The sequence below is a fragment of the Gopherus flavomarginatus genome, chromosome 7, assembly GCF_025201925.1.
Source record: "Gopherus flavomarginatus isolate rGopFla2 chromosome 7, rGopFla2.mat.asm, whole genome shotgun sequence".
NCBI classification, from domain to species: domain Eukaryota; kingdom Metazoa; phylum Chordata; order Testudines; family Testudinidae; genus Gopherus; species Gopherus flavomarginatus.
This window is the reverse complement of record NC_066623.1, coordinates 106,792,366-106,812,143: the sequence shown is the minus strand read 5'-3', so window position 1 is coordinate 106,812,143 and position 19,778 is coordinate 106,792,366. Positions and strand designations below refer to the sequence as shown.

Sequence of the window (19,778 nt, the reverse complement as noted above, 5' to 3'; positions counted from 1 at the left end):
GCTATGTCTACACTACAGCATAAAATCGAAATTACTAAAACCGGTTTTATAAAACCGATATTATAAAATCGATTTTATGCATCCACACTAGGGCACATTAATTCGGTGGTGTGCGTCCATGGTCCTAGGCTACCATCGATTTCCGGAGCGGTGCACTCTGGGTAGCTACATTAAAGGAATGAGACCAATAACTTCGATTTCAATCCACACTAACCCTAAATCGATATAGTAATATCGATTTTAGGGTTACTCCTCTCGTTGGGGAGGAGTACAGAAATCGATTTTAAGAGCCCTTAAAATCGATTTAAAGTGCCTTGTAGTGTGGACGGGTACAGAGTTAAATCGATTTAACGCTGTTTAAATCGATTTAACTGTGTAGTGTGGACCAGACCTGAGAGAGCATGTTATTACTGATGTTGTGCGCACTCACACTACCACCTGCAGGAGAAGCAGCACATCACAACTACAACCTGTTTGACAGCCCCCCACCCAGAAATAGTGAGAATGTGTTCCCAAACAAAATCCATTTTAGGGAATGTGGCTACTGTGCAATATATGCAGCTGTCCAGGCAATAGATTGTTTTTAATTACAGATCTGTTTAATCATATTCCCCAAATAGCTAAACAACACATTAGACACAGGACAACATGGCAAATGTTATGTCCCTATGGTATGTGGGGCATATAACATTCAATACCCTATTAATTCCCTACCAAGTTAGCAAAATAAAAGAGACAACTAATATCTAAGTAGTTACATTCTAGCTGCTAGCCATCTGAATGCTATTCGAGATTCCTCAGATGTGCAGAGACCATGCAATGTGGGGAGGACAAGGACAGCATTCAGAAACCTCAGAACGTCTTATTCTTATTTCAGCTGGGAGTTTAACTAAACTACATCTGCTTCCCTGAAGTGAAACTACTTCAACAACTGGGGACCTGAGAGAGACCTCTGTGTAGCTCGAAAACTTGTCCCTTCCACCAACAGAAACTGATCCAATAAAAGATATTATCTTACCTACCTTGTGTGTGTCAGATCCTGGCACCAACATGGCTACAACAAAGCTTCAAACTACTTTTTAATCACATTTTTTTAATTAAGGGTCTTTACAAAGAAAGAAAAACACAGAGTTGCCTTTCTTGTCTCATGACTTGGCCATGTCACCACAAGCTTATCAAACAGGATGGATATTACCATTAACTTATCTACATAATTTATTAATTAAATTGGGCACAAAGCAGACAGAGCACTTGAATGCGTTATGAAAGATCACTTTGGAGTTAACTTTGGCTTCGTGTTTGCAGAAGAGCAGAAAATGCCAGATAAGAGGATTTCTAGTGGGGGAAATGGTAACTCAATTACAAATTAAGACATACATCAAAATTGATACTCAGCACAACTGATTTGGCACAAATATCCTTCCAAGTTGACCCCATCAGTCTAATTTCCTGCCTTCTATGTCAATAATTCTGCCTTTTGACCCACTGCCAAACTGCATTTAAGACACAGAGGATTAATTTAAAACTTCATAATGGTTCAGACTAAGAGTGGCTCTAAATTAGACCAGCTACCAATTGCCCTGAAGGACAATCCAGCAGCCATAAAGGAGCCCCAGGCAAACCCTCACACACTAGAAATCCAACTGAAGGGAGCGGGGTGCAGGACATACTGGTTGATCTGTACCACCTGAGGATCCCACTACAAAGGGGAATTCTTGGGGGGCCAGATCCACTGGCTTCAGGGCATCTTTGCATCAGGGGAGTGATACAAAGTTGCTCTAATGCAGCTTTGGATATGAATGTCTACAAATGCAGTATTAATAACCTAGAGTAAACAAATAGCCCTCCACGCTAAGAGTGAAACATTATCCCCTGCGTGTCCCAGTGAATTATGCATCTGATTTATGCGGTCAGATAGGACTGTGATTTTCTCAACGCGCTGGCCACATCTTCCTCTGTGTCTTGCACAGCACCAAGCATTCTGACAGAATTTAACAAATAATATCGTCGTCTTACGGTCAAAACACAGCAAGACTCAAAATTCCTTCCCTCTTGAGTGCGACACCTTGAGTTACACATGCCTGTTCCCTCTCCCCTCCTACCATCTCCTGTCCTCCTTTCTATTTCTCTCACCTTGAAATGTCACGTCTGTACTCCAAGGGGCAGCTTCCTCTTGCGAAGCTTTGGAAACCTGCCATGTGAAATGTGATTGCAAATGCAAGTTGCAATACTTCTCTCAGATCTGAGTTTATGACTCAACCTTAAGCACAGCAAGATTTTTAGATTACAGTTGTACTGTCAAGGCGCACGCCACTTGAACTTTGGTCAATCAAATGTTTAACTACTCCCCTTTCTTTTTAGGGTATTTGGAACATTTTTGCTTATGTTTATGGTAATCTCGATCATGCGTCAGCCTGCTCCCAACTATCTGAAACACTAGTACAAGGAGAAGCCCACACAGAGCCACATGAGAAATCCCAGGGCCTGTCCACAATCAAGAAGGAGAGATTGAATCAAAAAAAGAGTGAAAGTTTTCATATACAAGATGACTGTTTACCGAGTGTCTTTACAAAAGCAATTGTAGGATTGGAAGGGACCTTGAGAGGTCATTAGTCCAGTCCCCTGCGCTCATGACAGGGCTATTATCTACCAGTCCAGTGGTTCTCAAACTTTAGCAACCTGAGGACCCCCATTTTGAATTAAAATATTTCACAGCCCCAAGCCCTGTCCCCACTCCACCCCTTTCCCCAAGGCCCCATCTCTACCCCACCTCTTTCCACTCCCTCCCCCTCAGCATGCTCCTCCCTACTCCTCCCCCGCCCTCCCAGTGCCTCCTGCACGCCGGGGAACAGCTGTTCTACAGCATGCAGGAGGCGTTTGGGGGGTGAGAGGGGAGGAGTTGATCAGCAGGGCCGGTGGCCCCAGACATGATTCTGCTCCCTCCCCCGAGCACGCCCCGTCCTCGCTCCTCCCTCTCTCCCCCAGCAGGAATTAACCATATCCTGAGCACGGGGACAATAGACAATTGACCTTTGATCCCTTCCTGCAGACCCACCCAAGACCCTATGAGTATGGCTGGTGAGTCTGCCACTACCAAACCTCCTTCCTCCACTCCACACTTTTCGAGCACGTGCCAGGCCAGTTATATTTGGGCATCTACTTAGGAGAATTTAGATATGTCATTGAAGTTAATAGTTGCCATTAAAAGCATAGAGAAAAGAATGGATACATAATCATATGCACTCTCTTTTAAACTGGGTTCCATGCAGGAACAGAATAAGGGATGTCAGGATGCTGTGATTATAGTATCTATTAAATTAGATAAATTCTCAACCTCCTTATTAAATTAACTCAATATCAACTACAAATAGCACTTCTAAGCACTATTGCAATCCAATCAATAAACAGTAATAATCTCAATATTATACTTTGAACTGTTGCTTTTTATCTTTCTTGTATTTTCCAAACATTCTCTCTCTGTCCTCAATTTTAAAATATTTACAAAGTTTTTTTTTTTTTTAAAGACCAAGAAAAAAATCTTTAAGCAGCAGTAACGTCAGCTCCAGTGATGAAAACCCTCCAATACTCACATTTTAAAGCACGTTAGAATGGTGGGGTGGGGAATCAGATTCCGGCTGTAATGTATCAGCCACATGTATTACAATCTTACCAAATGAGTGATATTTACCTTGCTTCCAGAAATCCCAACAAACTCCAGTAATCGTAGAATCCTTGTTGGGAACATGGACAATGTCTGTGGAAAGAAACATAAATAAGCTGAGCAGTACCTGGAATTGGAATTCTCCTCTCTCTCAACCCCAGGATGTCTGATATGACCTTTCCAAGCCCCAAAGGCAATCAATAAAATCATTAAAAGCCTAATTATCTATCCCCAAGTCTTCTTGTGTAGATGTATATGCCTCTCAGCTATTTGTTGTACCTCATATATCCTCAAGGATTAAATGGAACTGTATCAGCCTCAGTATCACAGTAAATATGTAAACCCCTGTTTCCTAGGTAAAACTAACAGCAACTCCGGATGACACTGGTTGCTGCATTTTAATGATTATTTCAATAGGAACTACAGAAATTGTGTTACATGGATCAGTTTGGGGAGTCCACTACACCAGTGGTACCCAACCTTTTTTGTCCGCCGGGTGCCAGACGATGAGCCACGGAGGACAGTGGTGGCGGACGAGCATCTGCTGACAAGCAGCGTCATCCAGAGGCGTCACCACCATAATGCCGCTGAATTTCGGCGGATGCTCGTCCGCCGGCGAGTACGCGGGCACACTTAGATGCCATGGCGCCCATGGGCACCGCGTTGGGGACCCCTGCACTACACTGTTCCAAGAAACAGGTCCTTGTGTCAGAACAAAGCAACCAGCCACGAATCTGATCATACAGACACTTGCTACTGGGTATAGTTCTTATTACTCTGAATAATCTCATTGAACTCAGGATTAGGCCACCAGTTTGCAAAATAGGAAAACTGATACTACCCCTATATTAAAGTACTGTATACAAAAGCAACACACATTTGACAGAGATTCAGTTCTTGTTATGCAAGTGCCTGTATAGTAAATACTAACTCCTACAACTAAACAATGAAATGTTTACAGTAGAATTTGAACCAAGTAGAGTGTAAATCAATGAGATTTTCAAATATTTACATAATGGTGCTTTTGCTGTTAACAACTGAAAGACAAGTTTAAAACAGTCAGTGCTAAAAAAAATAAAAATTATCCCCTTTTTCAAAAAAAGAGAAGGAATTATGTTCTGGGGAAAAAAGTGACAGAGAACATCTGAGCTGCATTTATAAAGTATATCAAATAAATTGGGGTCTCAGTATTATAATAGACAGTAAGGCAGTATTAATAGCAATAACCACCATTCTTCTTCGAGTGCTTGCTCATATCGATTCCAATTAGGTGTGCGTGCGCCACGTGCACATTCGTCGGAAGATTTTTACCCTAGCAACACTCGGTGGGTCGGCTGGGTGCCCCTTGGAGTGGCACTGCTATGGCTCCGGATATATACCCCTGCCAACCCAACCGCCCCTCAGTTCCTTCTTACCGCCCGTGTCGGTCGTTGGAACTGTGGAATGCGGTTTTACTGACCTCCACCTCCCTAGCTACTCGTAGTTCTCTAGTTACTTTTTGTGTATATAGTTCAAAGTTATATACTTATAGTTAATTCTTATCGTTCATAGTGTTATAGTTAAGAGGAGTTCAGAGATTAGCCCCTTCCCCGCACCCAGTGCCAGGGCCCATGCCCGGTTCACCGGGTTTCAAACCGTGCTCGGCCTGTCACAAGCCAATGCTGACAGGAGATCCACACGACTCCTGTCTTAAGTGCCTCGGGGAATCTCACCTGGCAGACAAGTGTCGCATTTGCAAGGCCTTTAAGCCGAGAACAAAACAGGAGCAGGACTTTTCGGCTAAAACAACTCCTCATGGAGGCAGCTCTTACCCCTCCGCCTTCAGCACCTAGCGCTGGACAATCGGCGGGCAGAAGCGCCTCCTCGGCACCGGACCGCGCCGGTACTGCCAAGGCCTCTCGGTACCGGCCGTCGCCAGCACCGAAGTTGACTCGGCACCGCTCCCTCTCCCCGACGTCGAGAAAGCCTAAGACTCCTGCTGCTTCCGTGCCACCTGCACCGCAGCCAGAGAGCTCGTCTAAGTCAGATCGCCCGGCACCGACACCTGTCGCGGCACCGACGACGTCGGCACCGTCAATTCCGGTTCCACAAGGGCCATTGAGTCCGGTGCCTGTCAGCTCCCCAGCACAAGCCGTGGTTGAGCTTACTATTCCATCCACGCCGGAGACATTCTCAATGGCGAGGGATCTGATTGCCATGACAGAGTCGACGCTGCCTCAACCCCCGGCACCGCCAGTGCAGGTACAGTCTGTCAGCAAGCCTACCTTGATAAGACCATCCTCTGTCGGCACAGCAGAGCAGCACCGTTCACGATCACGGTCCCGCAGACGTTCTAGGTCCCGTTGGCGCTCCCATTCCTGGCGCCGCTCTCAGTCCCAGCACCGTTCTCCTCCTCGGTACCGGTCGCACTCGCAGCACCGTTCAGTATCCCGTTCACCGGCCTGCTACTCTCGGCACCACTCCAGCTCCTGGCACCACTCCAGGCACCGTGACTCCCGTAGCCGCTCCCAACGTCAAGCCTCGAGATCTTGGTCGATCTCCCGGCACCACTCCAGTCGCAGGTCCCGATCTCATTCCCGGTACCGGTATGCCCCCAGTGCCGAGTAGAGCAAGATCCGCTAGAGACAGAGACTCTGCCCAGGGCTTTTCAGCCCCTCCATGGCCATCCAGACACACATCAGTGTCATCCCATGCAGACAGCTCTTATGCACAGGACCGTGATTCCGATGTGCCCACCAGAGTCTTCCAAGAGGCCCAGGCCCAGGCCCAGGACCAAGGCCCCCATCAGTGGTCATTCTGGACACCTTGGGCGTACTACCAGGCCCAAGGCGTACCAGTAGTTCTGTCCCGCTCTGTCCCATCAGAGCACCGAGTGCCAGCTAGCTGTCCCCCTCCGACTCCTACGGAGGAAGCCACAGTTCACCCACCGGACTCCCAGGTTCCACTGGAGCAGGAGGTCGCCCAAGAGCGAGAGGCCACACAGGACCCGCTCGTCCCCGGCATCTCCTCTTCCTCTTCTCCAGATGAGGCGGTGGCAGGAACATCCTCCTCAGGCCCTCCTCCAATCGACCTGAGAGCCCATCAGGACCTCCTGAGGAGGGCAGCACTCAATATGAACCTCCAGGTGGAGGTGGTCCCGGAGGTAGAGGACCCGGTAGTGGACATTCTGTTGGCGGATGCCCCCACCAGAGTGGCCCTACCGTTTATTCGGACCATCCAGGCCAATGCAGATATCGTATGGCAGTCTCCAGCCTCTATCCCTCCTGCAGCCAGGGGAGTAGAGCGTAAATAAATGGTGCCCTCTAAAGGGTACGAGTACTTGTATGTCCATCCTCCTCCCTGCTCACTAGTCGTCCAGTCCGTTAATGAGAGGGAACGCCATGGCCAGCAGGCGCCAGCCCCGAAATTGAAGGAGGCTAGGTGAATGGACCTACTTGGCCACAAGGTGTACTCGGCAGGTGCCCTACAGCTCTGGGTGGCAAATCAACAAGCCCTGCTTAGCCGCTATAATTATAACACCTGGGCAGCGGTGGGTAAGTTTACGGAGCTACTCCCTAAGACTCCCGCCAGGAGTTCGCTGCCCTCTTGGAGGAAGGGAAAAAGGTGGCCAGAACTTCCCTCCAGGTTTCATTGGATGCAGCCGACTCAGCAGCCAGGACTGTGGCCTCGGGTGTTGCCATGAGGTGCATCTCATGGCTTCAGGTTTCAAGCCTCCCATTGGAGTTCCAGTATACCATTCAGGACTTGCCATTTGATGGTAAAGGTCTCTTCTCGGAAAAGACTGACCCCAGGCTGCAAAGCCTAAAGGACAACAGGGTCATAATGCGCTCTCTCGGCATGCATACACCAGTGACCCAACACAGGCCTTTCCATCGCCAGCCTCACCGCCCGTACTCTGCGCCTAGACAAAGACAGGACACTTGCAGGCGGCGCGGCCAAGGTGGTCGTAGACGACAATCAGGACCCCAAGGGGGCCAAAATCAAGGTCCCTCGAAACCACCAGCGGGACCAAAGATGAACTTTTGAAGGTGCACCCAAGGACGGCATACCAGTTACAGGCCAGGATCCTTCTCCACCCTTCTCCAACCGTCTCTCCTACTTCCTCCCGGCGTGGTCCCAGTTAACTTCAGACGGCTGGGTCCTACGCACGGTGGAGTATGGGTACCACCTCCAATTTATTTCAACCCCGCCCTCCCACCCTCCAATCCCATCCCTCTTCAGGGACCTCTCTCTCAAGCAATTCCTCTTGCAAGAGGTGCGGACGCTCCTCGCCATGGGAGCTATAGAGGAGGCACCAAAGGTAGAAAGGGGCAAAGGGTTTTACTCCCATTATTTCCTAATCCCCAAGTCGAAGGGAGGTCTCAGACCTATCCTAGACTTGCGAGGACTCAACCAGTTTATGATAAAGTTGAAGTTCCGCATGGTATCCCTGGGGACCATTATCCTGTCCTTGGATCCTGGAGACTGGTATGCGACCCTCAACATGAAGGACACGTACTTTCACATCACATTTTTCCTCTGCACAGGAGGTACCTCCGCTTTGTAGCCAACCGTCAGCACTTCCAGTTTACGGTCCTGCCGTTTGGCCTTTCTACAGCCCCAAGGGTATTTACAAAGTGTATGGCCGTAGTCGCCGCCTATCTCCGCCAACATCAGATACACATTTTTCCGTATCTGGACGATTGGCTCATCAGAGGGGCCTCCGAGACACAAGTCACCCAGCATGTAGGCATCGTCAAGGACCTAGTCACACGTCTAGGCCTGATGATCAATATAGAAAAATCCACTCTGGTTCCCACGCAGAGGTTAGACTTCATAGGAGCTATCCTGGACTCCAATCTAGCCAGGGCCTGCTTACCACAGCCGTGGTTTCAGGTGATGGCAACAATCATCCGAGGTCTACAGAATCTCCCGACGACCTCGGCTCACACTTGTCTCAGTCTCCTGGGTCACATGGCTGCCTGCACGTTCGTGACCAAATACGCCAGGCTCCGCCTCCATCCTCTCCAAGCTTGGCTCAACTCGGTATACCGCCCGGGCAGAGACTCGATAGTCACCATTCCCTCGAGCACCCTAGGCTCCCTAGATTGGTGGCTGACTCCCTCTCTGGTGGGTACAGGGCTGCCATTCCATCTGCTCCAACCCTCAATGTCCCTGATGATGGACGCGTCATCTCTCGGCTGGGGTGCTCACCTCGGACATCTTCGTACTCAAGGCCTCTGGTCATCTCAGGAGCTGGCATTACACATAAATGTCCGAGAACTGAGAGCAGTCCGCCTGACATGCCAGGCATTCCAGCAACATTTACAAGGCCGTTATGTCTCAGTGTTTACAGACAACACAACAGCCATATACTACATAAACAAGCAGGGAGGGACACGATCCTCCCTCCTTTGTCAGGAGGCCATCCAACTGTGGGACTTTTGCATAGCCCACCTGATAGACCTGGTAGCGTCCTTTCTCCCAGGGGTTTGGAACACTCTGGCAGATCGACTCAGCAGGTCCTTCCTGTCTCATGAGTGGTCGATCCGCCCGGACGTTATGCATTCTGTTTTCCAGAAGTGGGGATTTCCCCACATAGACCTGTTCGCTTCCCGTGCGAACAGGAAATGCCAGATGTTCTGCTCCTTCCAAGGTCTCTCCCCGGGATCGATCTCTGACGCTTTCCTGATGCCTTGGAAGAGCCCGCTGCTTTATGCCTTCCCACCGTTCCCGCTGGTTCACAAGGTCCTGCTAAAACTCCGCAGGGACAGAGCGCGCCTCATCATGATCGCTCCAGCGTGGCCCAGGCAGCACTAGTACACCACGTTGCTCGACCTGTCGATAGCCAACCCAATTACCCTGCCACTCCACCCAGAGCTCATAACTCAGGACCACGGCAGACTTCGCCACCCACACCTGCAGGCCCTTCACCTCATGGCGTGGCTGCTGCGTGGCTAAACCAGTCAGAGTTACGTTGCTGTGCATCAGTACGACAAGTTCTCCTGGGAAGCAGGAAACCTTCCACCAGGTCAACGTATCTGGCCAAATGGAAGCGTTTCTCCTGCTGTTGCGAAACGCATAATCTTACTCCCACTGAGGTCCCGATTCCCTCTATTTTGGACTACCTCTGGTCTCTCAAACAGCAGGGCCTAGCAGTATCCTCACTGAGGGTACATTTGGCAGCCACCTCTACTTTCCACCCAGGGGAGGGTGGCCATTCCGTGTTCTCACACCCTATTGTTTCGAGGTTCCTCAAGGGCTTGGAGCGCTTATACCTGCAAGTACACCGCCCAGCCCCGACCTGGGATCTCAATCTGATTTTAACCAGACTTACGTCTCCCCCATTCGAGCCGTTAGCAACCTGCTCACTACTCTACCTGTCTTGGAGGACAGCTTTCCTCGTAGCCATTACATCAGCCAGACGAGTCTCCGAGCTTAGGGTTCTTATGGTGGATCCGCCATATACTGTGTTCCACACGGACAAGGTGCAGTTGCGACCACACCCAGCATTCCTCCCTAAGGTGGTTTCGGCATTTCATGTTAACCAGGACATCTTTCTCCTGGTCTTCTTCCCAAAGCCACACTCAACGCGATGGGAGCAACAATTGCACTCCCTGGACGTCCGAAGAGCACTTGCATTTTATATTAAGCAGACAAGACCCTTTCTTAAAACACCCCAACTCTTTGTCGTGGTAGCAGACTGAATGAAAGGCCTACCTGTTTCCTCTCTGAGGATCTCATCTTGGGTGACGGCGTGCATCCGTACTTGTTATGATTTGGCTCATATTTCCCCAAATCACATCACTGCGCATACTACCAGGGCTCAGGCTTCATTGGCTGCCTTCCTGGCTCGTGTACCTATCCAGGAGATATGTCGCGCAGCTACCTGGTTTTTGGTCCACACCTTTGCTTCACATTATGCTCTGGTTCAACAGTCCAGAGATGATGCAGCCTTTGGCTCAGCAGTTTTGCATTCTGCAACATCTCACTCCGACCCCCTGCCTAGGTAAGGCTTGGGAATTACCTAATTGGAATCGATATGAGCAAGCACTCGAAGAAGAAAAGACAGTTACTCACCTTCGTAACTGTTGTTCTTCGAGATGTGTTGCTCAGATCCATTCCAAACCCGCCCTCCTTCCCCATGGAGTAGCCAGCAAGAAGGAACTGAGGGGCAGATGGGCCGGCAGGGGTATATATCTGGCACCATAGTGGCACTACTCCAGGGGTCGCTCAGCCGACCCACTGAGTGTGCTAGGGTAAAAATCTTCCGACAAGCGTGCACGCGGCACGCGCACACCTATTTGGAATGGATATGAGCAACACATCTTGAAGAACAACAGTTACAAAGGTGAGTAACCGTCTTTTTTAGTTTGCATTCTTTCTTCTTATTGTTTTAATGGGAGTCGCGCCTATGCATTATGGGAGGGAGAAACACTAAAAGAATGCACTAAAAGAGATGCTGCGGAAATACTCAGCTATACTTTAAGTAGTATGAGACCAATTCATGCATAATCAGACTGAGTCTGCTGTGACTCAGTTTCTAACTGATGATAGTCACAGTTTATGTAAAGTTTCCGTAAAGCTTTTCTGAGCATGGGGCTGAACTCATGCAGAATCAAAATCAGACCTGCACACGAACTATCTGGTACTCCTGCTTCTGGCCAGCTTAGAAATCATCTTCGCATCCCAAAGCATCTTTACAGACAAGGGGAGCAATACAGCATTGCTATTTATTCCTGTCCTTAGCTTGTTTCTCCATTAAGTGGCACCTGGTCATGTTGCTGCATACGATCCTGCCATCTAGTCAGTAGCCAGCCTCTAGGTCTGACAGACCTTTGCTGCTTTTGCATTATTTTTCTTGGCATCCTATCATCCGTTTCCCTTCTGCAGTGTTCCCACCATCATAATCTTTTAGATTATAGCCAAACCTCTTGATCTAGATCCTTCTCTCCTTCTAACTTCATTTGTCTTAAAATCACTCCCCTTTCAAAGAACTCTCTCTCTCTACTGCCTCCTGCCTTCTGATGTCTGTTACCCCAACCTAGAAGTGTTGCACCAAATATTATGGAATAACATGCTATGAACTAACTGAATCTAGCAGAAGAGAAATTCTGATTTCAACTCTGGGCAGACACGGTTCGCTTAGACACTGTCTAGGAGAAGGAACATTCAGATTTCAAATCTGAGCAGTGAACTAGGGTGAAAGTGCTGATGATTCTTCCTATCATGCCAGCAGGTTATGGCATTCCCAGGAGCTGGATAGGGTGGATTGGCCTATCAAGCCATTACATCCAAATCTTACTTGTTACTGTTTAAACAAAATACTACCAATAAAAGCATCCTCTCTCTCACAGCATACTGGTACTTTCACTTCTGATGTGGGATGAAACCGAGACATAGAAAAGTGCACAAAAATAATTAATCAGACACCTACATACCAGCCTCCCCTCACTGCCCACCTCGGCCCCTCCAAAAAAGTCAATTTAAGCTTATGAACTTTGAAAATTGTTCAGATTAGGTTCTGGTTAGTTCTTATTTTAGTCAAACTGATTTGCCATCCCTAGCTGGGAGAAGTGGCAGTGACTGGGGATGGTGCCTTTTGCCTTCAGGATTCCATATCAAAAGCAGTGTACTTCAGTTCAATCACAAAGGGGTCTCAGACACATCTTCTGTAAGCTTTAGGTATTGTAAACATGCAGGGAGCTCTCAGGTGAAGACTGAGCTGTGATCAGCTCTTTCCACAGTTGAACTACTGATCACAGCTCAGGATACTCAAGTGGCCCAGCAAGCTACTTTGTCCTGACCACGGTGGGTGCTAATATAGGCCCAAATCCTACAATGAACGTTGCACGGGCAGACGCTTGCACTCATGCAGAGACTCCTTGAAGTCAGCTGAGCTCCATGCAAATGCAGAGGAGTGCGTGCACACAGTGAACTCTAGGATCGTGGCCATAGCAGTTCATCTCGATTTCTCTTTTATGTGTAGTATGTTCACCTTTGATCTTTCTTAGGCTAGGTCTACACTGGGGAAGGCGGGGCACGAGGAGGAGAGAGTCGACCTAAGATACGCAACTTCATCTATGCGATTTAGGTCGATTTACCTGGCTGTGAGGATGGCAGCAAGTCGACCACTGTCGCTCCCCCGTCAACTCCAAGTCCGCCTCTTGCACACAGTGGAGTTCTGGAGTCAACGGAAGAGCGATCGGGGACCGATTTTATCACGTCTACACTAGACATGATAAATCGATCCCCAATAGATCGATCACTACCCGCCAATACGGCGGGTAATGTAGACATACCCTTAATCATGTTAATATCTGTAGATGCTGTAAACCAGCAGAGGGCCAGACGTGGCAAATACTTGCACTTCTAACTTCAAACATGAGCGGTTCCATTAAACTCAGTAGAACACAGGTGTTTAAGTTAAGCATGTAAGTGTTTACAGCAGTGGGGCCTTAGTGAAGACTTCTTTTACATACCAGGTTGAAAGCTCCAACACCAAGCTTTACACCTCCTTCAAAATGGAGATAGTTCTTTCCTTTAACATAGTTTGGAGACTGTATAAGACTGTCCAGTTCCCTAAGAATACAGAAGATAATATTACAGAATACATGGATAACCAGGTAAATACTTAGCCCAATTCAGTACGAAATATAACAATTATAGTCATAACTCTGAAGTCTCACCTAATCTACACAGATGAAAGTAGCCAGAAGCTATTGTTAACCATGGAAGTGGTAAAAGGGCTCATTTCTCTTTCCTATTCTTTGTACAGTAGAGAACAGCTTCCTTCCACACGTGCAAAACTTTAACAAACCAGGTGTCTAAGCAAGCATGCCATAACTGAACATGTGATGGGCAAATTCTTTACCATGCAAACAACAGGAATATACTGGGATTTATGTGTACATGAACTAAGGAGACCATCTCTTCTATTTGCAAAAATGAAGAGATGTCAGCTTGGTAGACTTGCATGGTCGTCTTTCGAATGACGGACCTATGAACTTGCACTCTATATACCTTTTACTTTAACTTTCCATATACCTTTAACTTTTCTAGGAGAGCCCTCTGCACTATTGCGTGGCAGGATGATGCAGCATGTTACAGAGGACGCACTGAGCTCTGAGAGTGACTTTGCTTTTGTTCTTATTTGCCTGGCTATTTTTTCCATAATCTAAAAGAAGTTATTCAGGCGGAAAGCAAAAGGCAGCATGTGTGTAGAACAGTAGAGAGGAAACAAGTTGTCTGACAAGTTGAAAGCTACTCAAGATGTTTTTGTTTGATTGGTTTTCAGACTGAGAGAGGAGGTTGGATATAAACAGCATCTGTATGTGGATGTGGCTTGCTTGCTAGCCACCAATCAGTATTAAATCCATGTTCTCTAGGAGTGAACTGAGGGGGACCACATATCCCAATCTGCATGGGTTGGATTTTGAAGATAGTTATTATAGCTTACATAATGTGCCTAAGTAAATAAATAATAACAATGCTAATTCTGAGAGACATCCCCTCCCACCAGAGTCTTTTTACTGCAGAAGGGCAACTGGTATGATGATAATACAATAATTCAGGCCTACTTACCTATATGTCTGATAACTGTTCCTGACTTTGATGCCTCCTTTGATGAAACTAACCATGTTCTCATCCTGGTGGAAGGGAAACACATTAGCACTGAGCAATTTAAAATGCATTTGCTTTCTGGAAATTAATAGATGTGAGTAAAACAATTTAAGATGAATCAGACAGGATGAATCTCTATGGAGCAGTAAATGGCTAAGACTTAGAATTTCTTTTCTCATTTTTGTTGTTTTTACTGTCCTCTAAAATATCATTTTTTTCATGCTTTCTGTGATTAGTTGCTTTAACTCTGAGCTGTGGATCTTTAGTCCACATTAACGACCACAGGAATAAAGCCATATTGTCCCTTGTTGCTGTTAGCAAAAAGCAGCACCTATAGTACAGACACCTGTGGCTGTTTTAAAAGAATGCAAAGAGCTTTGAACCATTTGTCCTTCAGCACAGTTAAGATTCAGACATTCCCTGGCTCAGCACCAGCTACAAACAGCTGACTGCCTGCACAAGATCCCGCAGGATGCAATTTGGGTTTACGAAAAACACAAGGTACATTGGATGTGCTCTCTTTTTGCTACTGAGTGTTAATGGTAGAGTGTGTAGCACAGCCATAAAAAGCAATGTAACAAATGCTCAGCTATTGCATTACAAAACATAAGAAACATGGAATCTACAAGATAAAATATGTAGGGGCCTTTGGCAGGGCCAGCTCCAGGCACCAGCCAAGCAAGCTTGTGCTTGGGGTGGCAGATTCTAAGGGGCGGCATCTCATCCAATCCTAGGGTGGCATGGCCGCCTTTTTTTTTGGTTCGTCACTCCGGCTGCCCTGCGCCCTGGTGGGGTTTTTTTTGTTTGTTTGTTTGTTTTTCTCTCTTTTGTTTAATTGATGACTTTCAGTGCACCACTGTAGGGGGCGGTGACGCAGAGGAGGGGAGCGCCCTGCTGGGAGTGGGCTGCGCGCTCACTCTGCCCCAGCCAGCGCCAGGTCTGCAGCAAGCTCAGCAGCCCGCATTCTTCCCTCCCTGCCAACTTTCAATTCACCTGCAGGCGGGAGCGGCGCGGAGCAGTCCCGGCAGGTGGCGCAGCGGGAGGGGCCGCGTGGCGAGTGCCCCGGCTGAAGGAAGCCCTGGCCGCCCCGCTTCTCTTTTTCCCCCCCCCGCAGCGCAGGGAGTCCCACTAGCCAGAGTGCAGCCGCCACTCGCACAGAGGCTCACCAGCGTGGCCGGGAGAAGCAGCTGCAAGCTGCCAAGTAAGTGGCATCGAACATTTGCACCCTGGGTTTTTGGGTTTTTTTGGTTCGCTGCCCCGGCCTCCCTACATCCTGTTTTTTTTCCTGCTTGGGGCAGCAAAAAAGCCATAGCCGGCCCTGTTTTGAGTTAAGAATTATGACTCAACAGATGAGAAACCGCTTGATCATTTTCTGTTAGTAGCTTCTTTCCTCATTCATCACTAATGGGCAATGCCCCCCACCTGTGGGATGCAGAGGCAGGCCAGTGTTGCTGCAGGCTCCAGGACTAAGCCTTGCCCTTCAACTCAGGCCAGCAAAAAAGTGCCTCAAAAAGCTGAAGAAACACTCCAGGAATCGAATATTAGCATCCCTTTAAAGAAAAAAATTAATTTGTTACCAACTGTATACCAGTCATTTACCAGATTACACAGGTGGTCTGAATGAGGGGAGAAGCTGCTAACAGGAAGAAAATTATCAGGCAAGAAATTTTTCATTCTGCTGCACAGCTTCTCTCCACGTTCATCATTAAGAGAAAATAACGAGCAGTGAATCAAAGAAGTGGCAGGGGAGGATAAGCAGAGCTGTAATTATTATAGTAGAATACTAGTCAGGAATGGAAATTATCTCCCTTATCCCACCTTTAAAAGTAAGAATTTTGTAATTTAAGGAGCCAATCCAATAGGGAACCTTCCAACCAAAGAATGTCTCTGCACAGGAATGGAAACTTATTTTGCAAAACCTCCTCAGGTGAAGCTCATGCACTTTGGGGGATTCCTACTCCATAAATAGTTTTCTAGATGCCTAGTATGCCAAGTGCTGCATGGTTATATCTTGTCTGCTGCAACTTTGAGGTCTGAAGGCAGTGAATTTTGGAGGGAATGAGATGAACTGTGTGTGTGTCCTCAATATACTTGAGATATATCTTTAGAATGCTAGGAATGCCCATTTATGTCTCAGCCTTCCAAAGGATTGGAATAAAAAGGTGGGAGAGCTATTTCCCAGGAACTGCGGAGAGAAGAATTTACATTGAACTGAAAAGTTTCTGGAGCTATAGCATTTTTTTCATGACAATAGCAGCGTGGCTCTTGTATAGATAGAGAAACTAATTCCAAAACCTGTCTTTCAGAGGCAATGGTGATTGGAAAAGCCAGACACGGGTTTGTCTCATCTGTCGCCCTGATTAATCTTGACATCGGATGCTCAGGTGGGGAGTCCGATGTTCCTTTCTAAAGAATGTCGCTAGTGCTGGTTCCCACTTTTCTACGGTGCTTGGTTGTGTAGGACTCCCATCAACCATTCTGGAGAACCTCTAGTGTAGCTGATATCAACAGAATTGTATAGTTGTCTTGCTCGGCTCATCGCCGGTGAGGCCTCACCTGGAGTTCTGAATCTAATTCTGGGTGCCACACTTTAGAAAAGATGTGGACAAATTTGAGAGAGTCCAGAGGAGAGCAACAACGATACAAGGTTTAGAAAACCTGACCTATGAGGAAAGGTTAATAAACTAGACATGTTTAGTCCTGAGAAAAGAAGACTGAGCGGGGACCTGGTAATATTTTTCAAATCTGTTAAGGGCTGCTACAAAGAGGACACCAATCAATTATTCTCCATATCCAGTGAAAATAGGACTGTAGGGGTAGGTAAGCTCTGGAATATTCTTCCAAGGGAGACTATAGAATCCCCATCATTGGAGGTTTTGAAGTACAGGTTGGACAAACACCTGTCAGGGATGGTCTAGTTTTACTTGGTCCTGCGCCTCGGCACAGGGGGCTCGACTTGATGACCTTTCGAGGTCCCTTCCATCCCTACAGTTCTATGATTATTATTTGTGTTATGGTAACATCTGGGCCTGGGCCCCACTGTGCTGGGCACTGTACAAAACAGACAGTCTGTTTCCCTAAAATGCTTTCTGTTCCCCTCAAACCAGAAATGTAATGTGACCAGATCAAGGAGTGAAATTTCCTGGTTGAGTTCTCTCTTGATATCAACATTTCTCAGTGAGGCTAATGGAAAAATCCCTGCTGAATGACACTCTCTCTTCCAATGCCCAGGCTGTCACTGTAGGTGGTCCAGGTCTGGATGAAGGAGTCCCTGCTTAGAGAGACATGTTGTTTTCTGCAGGTGCAATGGAGGTCCCTGGGCTGTCTATCAAGTTCAGAGTGCCTTTGGGTCATTGGAGGACTACAGAGAGACCCTTTCCCTCTTTTCTGTATTCTTTATGCGACCTGTCTTGAATGGTAGCAGATTCTCCTCTGTCTGGGGTATTATTTCCATTGCCACAGAGAAGCTCTGACCCCTGGCTACTCCTTATTTTTGAAAGGGATATAGACACTGATGCTTCAGTCATAAACATTTACATGGGAGGTAGCAGGAAACTTCCCCTATGAGCACCATAATTGTCCACAATGTGGTTTCTTGCACCTTCTTTTGAATCAGCTGGTTCTGGCCACAATTATAGATGAGATACTGGACTAAATGGACCACTGGTCAGAACTATGCAGTCATGTGTATATGTTTTCATTCTGACAACACTGTCAGTGGTGTATCTATGTGAATTAAATGAATGTGGATTCCAAATTTTTGACAATTTGTCATCCATGTATGCACTCCACCTTGAGAGACTTGCTTGAGCATGTTGGTTGTACTTATCTGCCCATAAATGGACTTTTGAAGGTGATCTGAGAAGGACATCTAATTTTGTATTGTACCCGGTAAATGGTTCCATGTCCTTAAAGAAATATCTGGAGGGTGCATTTTGAAAAATCTCATTCAGAGATGGAGCCAGTACTTGGCACCAGCAATCCTACCTGTAGGAGATAATTGGCTAGAGATGACCACTGCCAGGAAATGAATGATAAAATGATGTTTTGGATCTTTGCAAATCTTTACCATGGTAGGAAAATTATGGCCAGAGCCAAGTAGTTTTGACCCATGGGCGAGCAATTCTCTGCATTGGATTCAAAAAGTTCTCGATTTTTGAACCACCAGTGGCTATGTATCCTTTCCAGCACCTGGCATATTATGAATTGGTCCATTTCTCTCGACAGGGTACCCACCAATTGGCATGTTGTCCATAAATAGGTATGGAGCCTTCCACAGGGGAGTAGAGATTTCAGGAGGCGGTCAAGGCCCCACAGGTCTCTCCAACTCAAAGCTCATGTTCTGGCAGCACAAGAGTCAGTGGGGTATACCAGGCCCACTGAAGCTCCTGAGAAGCTGCCTATAACAACTCAAACACTTGGCTCTGTGTTTGCTGCTGCAGTGAAAGGCACAGAAAGCTCACTTCAGAGGCGCTGTACCAGAGAAACCAGAGGGTGAGAGTGTCTATACTCCAGATATTCTTCACCTCAGGAGAGGGAAAGAGGAGCTAGATGCTGAAATGAAGTCACTACTGCACAAAAATAAATAGAAATTAAAGTTAGAAAACAAAATGGCTAGAAGAAACTGAACTGCCAACTTGGTCTGCTGCTGGGGGCAGAAAATCTGGTAGCCTGCGCTGAAGGGTAGGGCTTAGTCCCAGAGCCTCCGTCAACAACACTGAACCACCTGTAGATTCCACACTGAGGGGCATTATCTATTAGCAATGGATGAGAGAGAAGCTGTGCATTATACATGAGAATGTCACTTCTGGTATGATAACATGTCCCCAGACAGTTTAATCCAAATCACGGTGCAGCAAATGCTTACAGAACAACGTGACCCTGTTTACTTTTGTTCCATAGAGCAAATGTTTATTTCCATCATTCAACTGGAGCATTCCACAGGGCATCATACATACTAGTTTAAAGGCTGCTTTCTGTTTAGTGACTGGGGGAAGGTTTCAGAAACAGGACATTTACTTCAGTTTCAGCCCAGGAATTCAGAAAGGTCACATTTGCTAAGAATGAAAAGCATCAAAGCTCTAGAAACCGGCATTTCCGATATCTCCCAACACAAATCTTCATAGGGTTGCCAGGTGTCCAGTTTTCGATTGGAATGCCTGGTTGAAAAGGGACCCTGGAGGCTCCAGTCAGCACCGCATATCGGGCCATTAAAAGTCCAGTCGATGTGGGATGGCAGACTCCCTACCTGGCTCTGCGTAGCTCCCCGGAAGCGATGAACTGACCCTGCTGTTCCTAGGTGAAGGAACAGCCATGCGGCTCCATACGCTGCCCCGGCCCTGAGTGCTGGCTCCGCAGCTCCCATTGGCTGGGAATCTTGACTGCCTCCTTCAGAGACACCACCCCCAACTGCTCCCCTAGGATCCTGCCCCTAACTGTCCCCGCCACCGCCCCTCCCGCAGCAGGCTCAGGGCCCCGCACCCTGGCGGCTCACGCTCCTGGGAGCTGCAGAACC

The 19,778-nt window shown here is 47.4% G+C and overlaps 1 protein-coding gene across 5 annotated transcripts in view; it reads right to left on the bottom strand.

Annotated features, from left to right (window-relative positions):
- TTC39A (tetratricopeptide repeat domain 39A) overlaps positions 1-19,778 on the bottom strand; it is an 87,580-nt gene that overhangs the window by 23,791 nt on the left and 44,011 nt on the right. For all 5 annotated transcript variants that reach the window (XM_050961676.1, XM_050961680.1, XM_050961681.1 and 2 more), the window contains exons 6-8: positions 14,225-14,289; positions 13,123-13,222; positions 3,689-3,754 (exon numbers count right to left, since the gene is read on the bottom strand). In XM_050961676.1, the coding sequence (XP_050817633.1) occupies positions 3,689-3,754; positions 13,123-13,222; positions 14,225-14,289 (231 nt within the window). The remainder of the gene's footprint in view (positions 1-3,688; positions 3,755-13,122; positions 13,223-14,224; positions 14,290-19,778) is intronic.